The sequence below is a fragment of the Saccopteryx leptura genome, chromosome 1, assembly GCF_036850995.1.
Source record: "Saccopteryx leptura isolate mSacLep1 chromosome 1, mSacLep1_pri_phased_curated, whole genome shotgun sequence".
Taxonomy (NCBI): domain Eukaryota; kingdom Metazoa; phylum Chordata; class Mammalia; order Chiroptera; family Emballonuridae; genus Saccopteryx; species Saccopteryx leptura.
Window position 1 is genome coordinate 190,095,369 of NC_089503.1, and position 14,991 is coordinate 190,110,359.

Genomic DNA, 14,991 nt, shown 5'->3' on the forward strand with positions numbered 1-14,991 from the left:
ATATCTTTACTTACAAGTTTACTTGATGGAGAAGATGGGATCTGTCCCATTTAGTCACTTAGGAATATGGGTTGTGACCAACTTTACACCTTGACCACCAAGGGTCTTATAGACAGGGAAGAGCAAGGAGGAGCTGTTAAAGGGGGGCTAAAAAATTGCATTGTACCCAGGACAGAGAGAAGAAACGTGGGTGTTGGTGGACACTAGCACTCTCTCCTGTAGTGATTTTGCTCCAATTGATTCATAATTTTGATAGAAAAAAAATTTTTTTTGCCTAATTAAAGGAACATTAGTGAGTGTACCACACTACCTGTTTTCTCTGCCAAGCAGCACCTTGCTTGTCTTTGCTGCCCACAGGATCTCCGGCTTGTAGCAAAGTGACTGTCACCTAGACAGAATTGTGCTCCCTGAAGATTTGTGGGATGAATTTTTGTCCAAAATCCCTAAAAGAAACAAATGTAGCTTGCCTCATAAATAGAGATTGTAAAGTTTTGAAATATCATATGCTGTCTAGTTACTAAGAATTATGATCAATAAAAGACAAGCCTGCAGGATTACTTGGGTAGATCTGAATATGACTACCTAATCCCACCCCCCTATCCAATAGATAATAAATAGAGGAGAGCAACCCAAATTAAATGTCACTGATTTTCTTGAATGTCAATCCAGATTAAGGGCCACCCTTGTCTTACTATTCAGCTTTATTTTCTCTATGCCTAGTTCCAAAGATCCCTTTTGCAACTGCTCTGTTCCCTACTGCTGAGCTTCTGGAGGCCTGCTGCAGACCTCCCAGCAGTGAAGAGTGAGATGCAGATCAGACCCACTGTCATGTTCCAGAAAGATGGGCACCGGCCGAAGAAAAAGGTGACTTTTAACTTTTCTTCCATCATTTTCTTCATCGCCAGTGATGAATCGGTATCTGTCGATGACAGCAACAAAACTAGTGTCTCCAAGGCTGATATTGTCCAAGTACGACCTTTATAAGAATCAACAGTGGTAGGGAGAGAAGGGGACTTAAATTGAACATCACTTTGTTATAAGTACTGTTTTGGAATCCCCATTCTATGTAAGATCAGCTGACCTTTTGTAGCCCGAAAGAAAATTCAAATCTGGGAACAATTGAGTAAGATCAGGTCTTTTAGTTCAATGGGTGTTTATAGAATAGTGACAAACCACATGTGACACAAGACGGACATCTGGCACCATCAACATGTTGGAAATTTCTATTTCAAGTATATTTTTAAATGACTATATTTTCCAAGGCACATAATACATTTTTCTCCAATATTACATAGCCAAAAAAATAACTTTGTCTTATACACAGGTGTGAAATAGCTAGACAGTGTGAAATTTTCTGTAGAGTTGAGTTCTAGTCAGTGTCACATCGACTGTTTGACCTATCAGATTGATCAAAGACAGTTCTAGGATGAAAGAAAATCAAACCCTTAACTTTACCTGAAACAAAAGACTTGCTATATGTTAGTGTGATAAAGAGGAACTTCAGACAAATGTGCTGTTTAGCAAGCTCTAGAATAGGGGTTGAGAACCTATGCCTCGTGAGCCAGATGTGGCTCTTTTGATGACTGCATCTGGCTCACAGACAATTATTTAATTAAAAAATAATATCGTTAAAAATATAAAACATTCTCATGTATTACACAGTCCATGCATTTCCTACCACTCATGTTTATGGTTGCGGGTGGCTGGAGCCAATCACAGCTGTCCTCCGGGACAACACCAAATTTTTATTAAATAATGTGTAACGTACATGGGTCATTGTATGGCTCTCACAGAATTACATTTTAAAATATGTGGCTTTTGCCCTGGCCGGTTTGCTCAGTGGTAGAGCATCGGCCTGGCGTGCAGAAGTCCCGGGTGTGATTCCCTGCCAGGGCACACAGGAGAAGCACCCATCTGCTTCTCCACCCCTCCCCCTCTCCTTCCTCTCTGTCTCTCTCTTCCCCTCCCGCAGCCAAGGCTCCATTGGAGCAAAGATGGCCCGGGCGCTGGGGATGGCTCCTTGGCCTCTGCCCCAGGCGCTGGAGTGGCTCTGGTCGCAACAGAGCGATGCCCCCAGAGGGACAGAGCATCGCCCCCTGGTGGGCAGAGCGTTGCTCCCTGGTGGGCGTGCCGGGTGGATCCCAGTCGGGCGCATGTGGGAGTCTGTCTGACTGTCTCTCCCCATTTCCAGCTTCAGAAAAAAAAAAATGTGGCTTTCATGGCTCACTCAGCAAAAAAGGTTCCCAATCCCTGCTCTACAAGGTACTACCAAGAAGCAACATGGCAACATGGCAGTGGTGTTGGGGGCTGGCTGAAAAAGGTGAACGGATTAAGCAAAGAAGAAAAGTCCATAGACACAGACAACAGTATGGTGATTACCAGAGCAAAATGGGTGCTGGGGGGAGGTAGGAGAGAGTAAAAGAGGATATAAGTAGTGACGAAAGGATACTTGACATGAGATGGTAAACACATAATACAATATACAGATAATGCATTATAGAATTGTACACCTGAAACTTATATAATTTTATTAACCAATGTCACTGCAATAAATTCAATAAAATGTTTTTCTTTTTAAAAAAAGCAACACAGCCAAGAAGGTAGGATGGTAAATTTCAAGGTAATCATAGCATATAGGCAATCAGACATGAGTGGAGAATGTGTGTAATAAAGATCATGTTGCTGGCAGACAGATATCCCCATATGTATCATTTCAAACGTGAATGTGGTCAGATCATCTCTCTCTTTTGAAAAATTTTATGCAATTTTGCCAAGATTTCTGGGTTTTTTATTTTTTATTTTTTAAGTGAGAGGACGGGAGACAGAGAGACAGAATCCCACATGTGCTTGACTGGGATCCATCGCAAGCCCCCTTGGCAGTAATGTTCTGCCCATCTGGGGCTTTTGCATGTTGCTCTGCAACTGAGCTATTTTTAGCACCTGAGGCAGAGGTTCCATAGAGCCATCCTCAACTCCTGGGGCCAACTCGCTGGAACCAATTGTGCCATGGCTGCGAGAGGTGTAGAGAGAGAGGGAGAAGAAGAAGGGGGAGGGGTGGAGAAGCAGATTGTTGCTTCTCCTGTGTGCCCTGACCAGGAATGGAACCCAGGACATCAACATGCCAGGCTGATGCTCTACCACTGAGCCAATTGGCCAGGACTGAGTTCTGAATTTTTAAAAGGAGTTTCAACAAAACAAACCAATCTATATTTGAAGGGAGATGAGAATTAAGTATAGAATTGTACTCATAAAATGAATTATTTTATCTCTATTACTCTTGAATTACTTCCCTGGATAATTAATAGTGTAGAGGTCATTTTTCAATGAGTCATTGTTTAAACTAAACGTGGATTATTAGAACTCAAGGATTTCTTTGACACTATAGAAGAGAAACAATGTCATTTTATTTTATTGTCTTATATTTATTTCTTAGATTACTGTCCTAATGGTGTTGAATTTTCATAATTAATCATGTTTGAGAGACTTCTAAATGAGTCAGTTGGCCTATTGAAGAATGAAGAACCAAATAAAACATTTTCACTGAATGAACTTTTACAAATCAGTTTATTTCTGGTTCTGCTGCAGCACGTAATTCAAAAATAAGTTAGCAAATTACTTTTAAAAGTCTGAAATGGAATAAAATATGGTTTCATATTTATAAAAATACCATCTCCCTATGTTTCCTTTCTATTCTCTTGTATATGAAGATATTTAATTTATAAATACAACTCTTTTTGTTCTTTAGTTAGCGACTTAGCATGGTGTTAAGAGGCTTTTCTAGTCTCTGGAAGGTAAGACTAGCCTTTGAAAACTGGGAAATTATGTTGATTCATTGTGAACTCTCTAGAAAGCCCCCAAATTCTTCATTTGCACATTTGGTTTTGTCAAGTGAATCTGAGCCCCGTATGCTTGGATAAAGGTTCCATCCTGGTGATGAAATGTGCAGTTAATATGTTAGGTCAATTGTAATATTTTGTCCCAGGTGTTGAATCAATCCTATTGTGACCTCTATTTTATCTTTTAAAGAGTGTGATCAGTGTCTTCTTTTAGGCCTCTACAGGCCTTACTTTTTGAGAAGTGAAAGAGTTATTAGTCATTGCATTTTTATATTTAGAAAGACTTGACGTGAGCACAGTGTTGTGGCAGAGCTGCTTGTTGTAACTTGAAGTGGTGACCTCTTTTTAAAAAAAAAACGTTTCAGTGAACACAGAAATTTTACATTGAATTTAATGATAAGCTGACAAACATCTTCCATTTGTGAATTAAATGTGATGATGGAAAAAATCATATGATTTTCATATAATTTTGATCTTTAGACTTGGCTACAGAAAAATCAAGTGTATTTGCTACTTCAGGACCTTTCTGTTGCTTGCTAATGACATTGAAGATTTGTCCTAGTAACTCCATGGAGTTTGTAGGGAAACATGTCCTATATTTTGGAACTTAGCGACCCAGTCCCATGGTCTTCTCAAATAGCTTAGGGGTCTCACTGACATGAAGTGCATAAGTAGGTAGGTACTACCAATGGCTACCAATGTCCCAAAGAAAAGGAATCCTTTGTGGATCATCTGAAAAGACAAAAGAATTCTCCTGTTATTTTTCCAGAGATTAAAATCTTGAAATAAACTTTATTCTTAAATGACCAAAGAGTATACAATCCCCTCTTTATTCTTTAACCTGAAATAGTAATTTAATTTCATGGTCACCAGTTAGTCTTGCAGGTCAAGAGTTTGGAGTTTCTCCCCTCTCGCTCTCCCTCCTTTCTTTCTTTCTAGAGACACCTGACTCTGTGTGTTATGTATAAGGGGTGGTTCGCAGTCAACCATTGTATAGCCATTTAAAAAGAAAAAAAATCCCACAGTTTTAGAAAAAGAGCTACAAACTCTGTCTTAGAAGAAGAGCACTATGCTGAAGCTACAGACTATTCTCTGCTCAGACCCAGCACAGAGTGTCCATGAGAAGAATGATGGACCTGGTGGCCTCTGGGACTCAAAAGACATGCACATCCAAAGTGTTTAAACAGTGTCTTTACCACCTGCAGTATATCAGCTACACTGCTGAGGTTCATTCTATTCTGAGTTAGGTACACTCTCCATAGCATCCTGGCATCTGTCACTGTACTTATTGTCTTCTTTTCTAACTGCATGTCACTGACTCTCTCTTCCTCTCTTTTAAGTGAGAGGAGGGGAGATAGACAGATCCTGCATGCACCTCAACTGAGATTCACCTAGCAACTCCCCCATCTGGGGACGATGCTCAAATCAACTGGCTATCCTCAGTGTCTGAGGCTGATGCTTGGACCAACCGAGCCACTGGATGTGGGAGGGGAAGGAAGAGGGAGGTGCAGAGAAGGCTGCTTCTCATGTGTGCCTTGACCAGGGATCAAACCTTGGACATCTGCATGCCAGGCCCACTCTCTATCCACTGAGCCAACAGGCCAGGGCCTACATAAAATTATTTGTTGAGTGAATAAAATTGTAAAATTTCTAAAATGGAAGATCAGGAATCTGAATGTCCAATTATTGGCTTTTCCAGGTAAAGTGCCCAAAATGAATGTGGCATAACATTACATTGGAATTAGATTATATTTTATAAGTGATTCACTTTTGTCCAGTTTTACAAATTAAACCCATAAGAGTGTTGTTGTATGAAGCAAGAGTCAACAATTAAATACAACTAAAAAGTCACTTTGCTAAAGAAAAATAAAACATTTAGAATTAGCATCAATTTCTTTTTTTAAAAAAATCCCTTACCTTCCAGAGTTCTCACACACTCTCTTTGTCTCTGTAACTTTGTTTGTTAGGTACGCTGCTTTCTGTGTTCCCAGGGCTTTTTGGGGGGGATGAGGGGGGAGGCAAACATTTCATGTCTCTCATATCATTTCTTTACTTCCCAGAAGTAAACATAAGTAAAGCACTATGAATTGCAACACATTCGATTAAAAAAGAAAAAGAAAAAAGAAAAAAGTTGAGTGTGTCCCTACCTTTTTTTGCCAACGCCCTCGCAGCAGGGCCTCATGGTACCTGATTCTGGAAAATGTTACCTGTAAGAAAGTTTAAAGAGTACTGGGTATATTCTTTAGTGGCTAAACAGAATATTAAAATGAGGAAATGTCTTAAATTCAGACCTTACCATGGTATAGAGGGGGATAAAGGTGGATGGCATGATCACATGAAGAAATCTCTCTATGTTCTTCTGGAAGATGAACCACCTCGAGTTGACATGCGCTCGCATCTGCAATAATGCAAGAGGTTTTTTGTTTGTTTGTCTTTTTTTGTGACAGAGACAGAGGGGGGGGGGACAGATAGGGACAGACAGACAGGAAGGGACAGAGATGAGAAGCATCAATTCTTTGTTGCGGCACCTTTATTGTTCATTGATTGCTTAGCCCATATGTGCCTTGAGCGGGGAGCTACAGCAGAGTAAGTGACTCCTTGCTCATGCCAGTAACCTTGGGCTCGAGCTGGTGAGCTGTGCTCAAACCAGATGAATTTGCACTCAAGCCAGTGACCTTGGGTTTCAAACCTGGGCCTTCTGTGTCCCAGTCCACTGCGCCACTGCCTGGTCAGGCAATGCAAGTGTCTTAAAGAATACAGTCATCCCTTGCCATATCATGGTTCACTTTTTGCAGTCTCATGGTATCACAGATTTTAAAATTGTATATAGCTAACTTTGTATTGCAGATTTATCTCTATATTGCAGGATTTTACAGTGTATAAGTATTTTTATATCTTTATTATTTTAATTGTTTTGCAGTAAAATAAGCATTTTCTAGCCTAAAAAACTGAAAAAATATAAAAATATTAATTAAAACATATTAAAATAATATTAAATCAAAATAAAATACATAAAATTATGTAGGTTTAAGAGTGTAAAAAGTGTTTAAGAGCATAGGAAGTGTTTATAAGCATGTGGGAAAGGTTAGTAATGGTGTGGGAAAGATCTATAAGAGTGTGGGAAGGGTTTATAAAGCCTTAAAATATATATAAATAATAAAATAAATATAAGGTCACTACTTTGAGGATTTTCACGTATCATGGGGGGTTCTGGAACCTAACCCCTGCGATAAACAAGGGACCACTTTACCTTGAACAAAATACCTTTACTTCCTTACTACCACTCACTAATACTTTATTCTTATTCATCACAAAGTCAGACACAAAGTACTGTAGTCAAATAGATTATTATTTCTAGTGCAGTCATTCCCAGTCCCTTTTAGTAATTCTCAATGGTATAAGACATTACCTTGGAAAGGTAGAGCAATTATACTAAACCTGTTAGGGAACTCTATTTTGCTCAGGTGAACTCTGTTTGGATTTGTGGGTTATTGAGAGTCCAATGATTTGACTAATTAGTGTTGCTTTCTGTTTAATTTGGAATACTGTTTATGGCAGGAAAGGATCTCTTGAAACCTACTCCATATTTAGGACAGATATTGAGTGGTAGCTGTCTCAGTTTTAAAGACACTGGGAAGATACATTAATAATCCTTTTAGTATTTTATAGAACTTCCTTCACCACATAAGAAACCGCTCTGCTCACACTGCAGGTCCACTCTCTTCTTTAAATTTATCTTGTAATTTTTTCATTTGCTTATTTTAAAACTATAACTACAACAATTTATTGTGTGTTACTTTTTTTTTTCAGTGCATAGCCAAAGGATACCCAATGCTACTCTAAGGGTTCAGCTTATAATGTTAAGAGTAGAAATGCTGTTCAACACTTCTTAGATTTTTAAAACATAATTAACACTGTTTAACACTTCTTAGATTTTTCAAACCTAATTAACACATCTAGAAGTTATAATATTTATTAAAATGGCATATTACTAACTCTACTAAACATCTAAGGTTTGAACTTGTGAATTATCAGAGGTTGAACCAGACAGTCTGTCATCTGCTACCTCCTAAATGTCACTGGAGTGTAGATGGAGGTGACGTGTAAGGGTCATTGTCATTGTCTACATAGCACAATCCATCTATGTGTAAGGAATGCCATGTGTGTGTCTTCTGTAACTTTTGTTTAAGAGTTTTTTTAAAACAATGTTTGTTAGGGTGTCAGTAAATGATCTCATGAAATAGAACCACATCCTCTCACTCACCTCGATGTAATTGTACATGGACAGGTCTGAAATCGCATGGTCATCTGGAATTCTAAATCTTGAGAATTCAGGAAGACACAGACCTAGAAGCCAAGTCAAATAATACATCTTTTCCAAGACAGTCTATAGAAATGTGCTGGACGCTACAGAGGTAAAATTAAATAATATATTCTTCTAACCTTTTAAAACTGTGGGTAACTAGGTGCATGACCAACGATCTATGAATCTTGAGCAATAACACATAAGTATTTATTATTTGATTAAATAAAACTTAAAATAAAGTTTATGTGATGTATACTGGTTGTTTAGTAAACCATTATTTTCCTTATTTCACAAATGGGAAGCACTTCATATAAAATAACTGTGCATGGCCCCCGACCCCCATCCTACTTAGAATTTGCTGTTCTGCTATATGTACCCTCCACACAGTATTTCTTTCCTTTTTTATTTTAGTTTTTTTTTTATTTTGACAATTTTAATGGAGTGACATTGGTCAACTAGAATACATAGATTTAGAGACAACATCTCCATATCATTTTGACAAACAATTATGTTGTATACCCATCACCCAAAGTCAAATTATCCTCTGTCATCTTTTGTTTGTTTCTGTTTATGCCCCTCCCCTCCTCTGAACCCCCACCCTCTCTTCCCTTTCCCTGGTAACCACTGCACTCTTATCTATGGGCATGAGTCTCAATTTCACACACTGTATTTCATTGCAACTAAGACACCTTATTAGCTTTAACAACAGCTTTCCCATGATTATGTGATCTCCTGGAAGTGTGACCCTTGTAACTGAATAAGTATTTAATAAATTAATGACTAACTAATATAACTTTTACATGGCCAACAAACTCTAGTTGTTAAGCCATTTCTAAAGCTAGAGAACCTGGGTGTAAGTCCTGCCTCTACCACTTCCCAGCTATATGACTTTGGGCGAATTACTTAATTACCTCGAAGTTCAAGTTTCCTTAATTGTAAAATAGGGACAAGAATGATACCTATGTCCCATGGTTTTCAATGAGGACCAAGTGAGATAATGCATTAAAAGCACATCAAGTTACCCACCATATATGAAATGTTCAGTGATGTTAGTTTTGATTATTATTATTTTTGTTCTCTAGTAACCAAAGCCAGTATTCGCAGTATGTCCTGATATATGAACCCTCCATCATTGTTTCATGAGACCAATCACAGGAGGGCTGAGAAGGAAGGACAAACTATGTCTCTGTATCCCCAACATCTGAATAAAATAACAGGAAAAAAGAGGAAGAAAACTAGAAGCAATTTTCCCTCAAACCTGCAATCCCTTCTGATCCAAAAGCCTCAGTGCCGATGACTTCCTACAACACCACCACAAACATTTCCTGTGAACTTCCTTTGCGCTATCCTTTTCTTTTTTAAATTTTACACAGATTCTTTAATTTTCACTACAACTCTCTGAAGTTGTTATTATTATCCCCACTTTATAGATGGATAGAACAACTTGAGACTATAGAAAGATGATGCAACTTGCTCAAGGTCACATAGCTAGTAACTTGGTAAGTCGAGACTAGAAGCTGGGTTGGTTTTTTTTTTAATTGCATTTATTAGGGTGCCTCTGGTCAACAAAACTATACAGATTTCAGGTGCACAATTCTACAACACATCATCTGTACCCAAATCAAGTCTCTATCCAACACCATTTTTCTGCCCTCTACCTTCTTCCACCTCTCCCCCCACCACCAGCAGTTGCCACACTGTTGTCCATATCCATGACTTTTTTCTCTCCTATTTTTGTCCTTTTTGACTCAATGCCTACACGCCCTGCATCCAACTCCCCCCCCCCCCCAACAGCTGTCAGCCTGCTCTCTACGTATGTAGGAGTCTGTCTCTATTTTGCTTGTTGGTTCATTTTGTTCATTAGATTCTACATATGAGTGAAATCATATGGCACTTGTCTTCCCCTGACTGGCTTATTTCACTTAGCATTGTGCTTTCTAGGTCCACTGATGCTGTCAAAAAGGTATAGAATTTCCTTTTGTTTTTTATGGTCGTGTCGTAATCCATTGTGTAAGTGTCCGGGTTTAAAGCTGGTTCTCTAAGTCTCTCCCCTGCCTGCAACAGGTTTAAATTCAGAAGAAGCCTTTGAGATACAATGCTGAGAAACAGTAATAGTTGTTCAGTTCTTAGGCTATAGCGATTTCTTTTACAGGTGAAAATTAGGTACATTTAATTTAATTTCAGAATCAGATACAAATTTAAAACATTAATATTTATAAAATTAACATATTGATAGAATTAATTTTAATCAAAAGGCAGATGGAAGTGTCAGATTGAGAGCTTTGATAAGGCAAAAGCAAGAAAGCATTAGATCTTCTCACATGTTTCTGCATGCTGCAGGGGGTGCAGGCAGGGTGTTACCAGGTTGAAAGGGAGAGAAAGGAGCATACCTCCACCTATTTTGGGTCTCAGAATTTTTATCATTATGTGGATCACCATGTACAAACCTTAACAAAACTCTATTTCTCTCTCTGGGCACTCCTTGTGTGAGATGAGCAACAAATAGTAGCAGAAGCATTAACAGAAACATTTAGAAGCCTGAACAGGAAATATGCAGAGTGGGTTTGTGATCATCCAAGATGAGAAACAGGCGCACAGTTAATTGGCAGGGCTAGTCTGTGTCAACTAGAGAAATTTTACTTACTGAGGTCATTATTGAATTTATCCATTAACTCATCAAATACCAAGCAGTCTTCAAAGCCCTGAAATAAGAAAAAAATGGGAAAAAATAAACTGGAAATAATAAAACTTTTTGGCAATTTTGAATGGCTCTTCCACTGGTAGTTCATAAGTTTACCCTCAACCAGCACACAAAACAGCTGAATAGTCACACCTGACAGTGAATGATGACTTTAAAAGACTGTCAACTGTGTGCTTGATGGTTTTGAATATGCCAAATTCAAATATATGTTATTTATAATGATTTGGAGTTTGACCAAAATTTTAAATTATTCTTGTAATTTTGATGGATTGCATGGTTTCTTCAAAAAGCAAGAAAATAATTCTATTGCTCTACCACGAATATTAGAATTATATTTAAGCTATTCAGGTCTTTAAAATTCATATTTAGAGCAATTTAATAACTGAATATAGCTCTCATATTAATTTAATTTGTATATTAGTAAAGTACTTTGTTTTCTGCTTTTTAGGATTCTCACTATAATTTTGGAGATGATATAAAATATATAAAGGTTAAAAAACAAAGCAATTTTCACATTAAATATAGGATTACATCTGAAGCAAATAAATTTACTTGCCAATTATATAAGTGTCAATTTAGTGTGAGAAATATCATATAGGGCTGAGATAATAACACTTTTAAATTCTTTACTTAATTTATTTATTTCCCAAGAATTTCTATGAGATACTGTTAAAATGATGATTTTACAGATAAAGAAATAAAAATAAATTAGTTGTATAAGAACATATTTTAACAAACTGTGGAGTCAGGATTTGAACCCAGGCCTTTTGATTCCAGAGCTTGGGCATGTAGCCACTAAAATTGAAGTATTTTTATGTTTTCATAAAACAAAATGTTTACCAGTGCTTTTTAGAAAATGTAATTGATTTGATTAACAACCTATTATATTTGGAATATATTCCAATCACCAAAAGAATAAAAGACTATGATTATAAAGCTATTATTATAGTTGTCAAAAACACACATGATATTTGAACACTATTTCTTTTCTGAAATATTTTTCTAGCCAGAATGATAAAATTTCCGTGAAAGCATCTACTCTGCTTTATAGTTTCATATAACAATGTCAATCGTCTTTTCTTTCCTTTGGAAATAAAAAGTGAAGGAAAAAAATGATAATCTGAGATTCTTTATTTCCTTAAGGCTAACATTTCTATATTTATGCATAATCTCTAGAAAAAATATTTTAAAACTTAAGCCTTATGTTGCTGATATTCAACACTTCAAATTTGAAGCTATAAATATATTTTCTAAGTGCACAGATAACTAATTTAGGCTTTATGTTTTTTTTCTTTACATTAAATTACTGGATCAAGTAATCCAAGACTTCCCTCTAGTTAGTGATGAATCTAATTAAACAGCTGGTATGACTCTTGAGTTGACTGTTCTCAGAGATTCTGTAAGAATAGTTTTGGACAAATTCTTTTTAATTTAAGATTTTTTTGGTTGGAATTTACCCAGGGAAAAGCACTTACTGCATTCATTCCTTGCCCAAAAAAGGGCACTATGGCGTGAGCTGCATCTCCCATCAGGACACAGCATGATTTAAAGTGAAAAGGAGAACACTTTACAGATATCATGGGCTGGGCAGGCAACAGAAAGAAATCTCGTGTCAGGGCTTGCCTTCAGAGAAAAATAATCAGAACATAAAGATGTTAAATTAGGTATTAAAAACTGCATAATTCTTTCACATTTGCTGGTTATATGATGGTAGGATTTTATTGACAAATACACAAGAATGACGGGAAGAAAGCAGGAAAGAGAGAAACTGAGGTTTCTTCCAGTCCCCAAATTCCATTGTCCTAATTACCTTCTTGGTCTGCAACAATGTTATTCACATTAAAAAAACAAACAAACAAACAAAATAACACCTCCAGCTGCATTTCAATGTTTTGAAATATACCTGTGTTTTATAACATGAAAATTTCATGTGTGCAGTCACGCAATTTTCAGTGATGCTGATGTGTTTTAGATTTTCGTGGAAACATTGCCATGCTGCTGTGAAATTGATTAAACCACAACAAAACAAAATAAAAATTGATTTGAATTTATATGTATTTGAAAGCAGACAGTTATAATCAAGCTAGTGTTTGAAAAGCATCCACAGAGGTTTTGTGGAAGCTTTAAATAGAGGAATAGTATATAATTCAGATCTTAAATCTGGTTGGAAAGAAAAGAACTAGCCATGAGACATAAGGCTAAATTTTGGTGTGTGGACAGAGATTTCCATCAACGGAGAAGGAGAGAACAACACAGGCTGAATTAGTTGGCAGGAAAGGATGAAAACTGACAATTTTTCAAAGGCCTGCTGTGAACTGGCAGTGAGCTATCCCTGCTACACAGTTAGCTCACTAAGTTTTCACAACTGCCCTTAAAAATCAGCATCCTGATGCCCATGTTAAAGATGAAAAACCTGAGACTCAAGGAAGTAAGGGGCAGAGCAGTGCTAAGATCTTGCTCTTTCTGCAGCCTTGGGCTGCCTCCATGAAGACATCATGGGAGGGAGAAAGTGAGCTGGAATCCAGGATGGAAGGACTGTGGAGGTGGAGGCCCTGGGTGAGGTCAGATGCCAAAGGCTCACTTGGAGTGTGAGGCTGACACGGGCTGGTGGAGCCATGTGTTCTAAACCAGACAGCTAATACAATCAGTCTTAGGGACTTTGTGTGCCAGGCCTTGTGCCGAATGATTTACAGGCATGTTGTCAGTCCTCACAGTAACCCTTTGGGGCAGTCACTATTATTATCACCATTTTACTGTGAAGGGATGAGATATAGGAAAGTTTACACAGCTGGTAAGTGGTAGACCTGAACTTGAGGCTGCTGGTATCTGCTGTGCCACAGATTTGCTTCTTCACCAAGGGTTAGAGAGCTTGCACAGGGTATAGAAAGGCTTTGGGGCATCGGTGACTTGTCTTTCCCAGAGCAGCTGGCCATGGCCTGGATTTTTTCAGCTAACTGCTCACAGCCAACATTCACTTTTGATAATATAAGTTTCATGTCTAAGTCACTGCTCAATTGAACATGTCTAAGCAAAACTAAAAAAGATGCATAACCTTCATATGAATTATGAATAACTCAAACCAATGGAGCAAAAGGCATGATTACACATCTTTTTTTCTCTTGTATCTAGTAACCATTATATCTTAAAGTCTATTTTGTCTGATAAGAGTATAGCTACTCCCTTTTGGTTACTCTGCATAATAGAGCTTTTTTCCATCCTTTTACTCTCAGCATACTTGTGTTTTTTTAATATAAAGTGTGTCTCTTGTAAGCAGCACATATTTGGTTCTAGTTTTTTAATCCATTTTACCAAAAACTTCCTTTTAATTAGAATGTTTAACCCATTTACATTTAATGGATTTCTGACAATTGTGGATCTTGAAACTTACTCTCCAATTAGAGGAATGGAGTCTGGAAAGTATGTGTGGAAGAAATCCAGCACAGCTCTGCTGGTCCCGATTTTCTCAAACTCTTCAAAGGGCATGAACAAAGTACATGTGAAAGATTTGTCCTGTGAGAAAAAGAACAGTAGGGGAGGGAATAGGAGGCCCCTGAAGTGGGCACAAAGGTGAATCGCTAAATCACCAGGTTCTTGCTGTGGCTAATGGGCACCTGGGAGGAATATCCAAGCAGACAGGAAGGGCATCCTCGCTTTTCCCATGACTCCCAAAGAAAGGCTGTGACAAGTGTCAGGGTTTCTCCCCAGCTCCTCAGTTATTAAGAGAATTTCTACCCTATAAATTCCAGACATTTTCACCAAGAAAACACTACACTTTAGATTACTAAAAGATTGATTGGATTTAATTTCTCCTTTTTTCTCTATTTTTTTTTGACAGTATTAATAGACATTGGGCCCCAGGACTGATAACAAGAGAAAAAAGGATAAAGAAAAAAACCAACAAGAGAAACAGACAGCTATATCTATCTATAATATGTAACAATAACAATAATAAAATGACAATAACAATAACATATGTATTTTATGTTATATAAATAACATAAATAACATATTTATCAAAATGTTATTTTGATAAATAACATATATTTATCAAAAACGTGTATAGCTAGTGAAAGAACAGCTAATTCTTTTTTGATCATGTATATTCCAATGTTTTATAAGTCTTAAAGACTAAAAGTATTTCCCAATAT

General features: G+C 37.3%; 2 protein-coding genes across 2 annotated transcripts in view; one reads left to right on the forward strand and one right to left on the reverse strand.

Annotated features, from left to right (window-relative positions):
* Positions 1 to 1,800, forward strand: part of OPN3 (opsin 3) — a 41,421-nt gene extending 39,621 nt beyond the window's left edge. Inside the window, 1 exon segment of the mRNA XM_066360154.1 lies at positions 721 to 1,800. Within this exon segment, the coding sequence (XP_066216251.1) occupies positions 721 to 984 (264 nt within the window). The 3' untranslated portion in view covers positions 985 to 1,800.
* A 2,413-nt stretch (positions 1,801 to 4,213) lies between these two features.
* The window catches only part of KMO (kynurenine 3-monooxygenase), a 48,411-nt gene continuing 37,633 nt past the window's right edge, over positions 4,214 to 14,991 (reverse strand). Inside the window, 8 exon segments of the mRNA XM_066383423.1 lie at positions 4,214 to 4,431; positions 4,434 to 4,568; positions 5,984 to 6,043; positions 6,133 to 6,234; positions 8,101 to 8,183; positions 10,787 to 10,844; positions 12,319 to 12,466; positions 14,232 to 14,353. Coding sequence (XP_066239520.1) covers positions 4,285 to 4,431; positions 4,434 to 4,568; positions 5,984 to 6,043; positions 6,133 to 6,234; positions 8,101 to 8,183; positions 10,787 to 10,844; positions 12,319 to 12,466; positions 14,232 to 14,353 — 855 coding nt within the window. The 3' untranslated portion in view covers positions 4,214 to 4,284.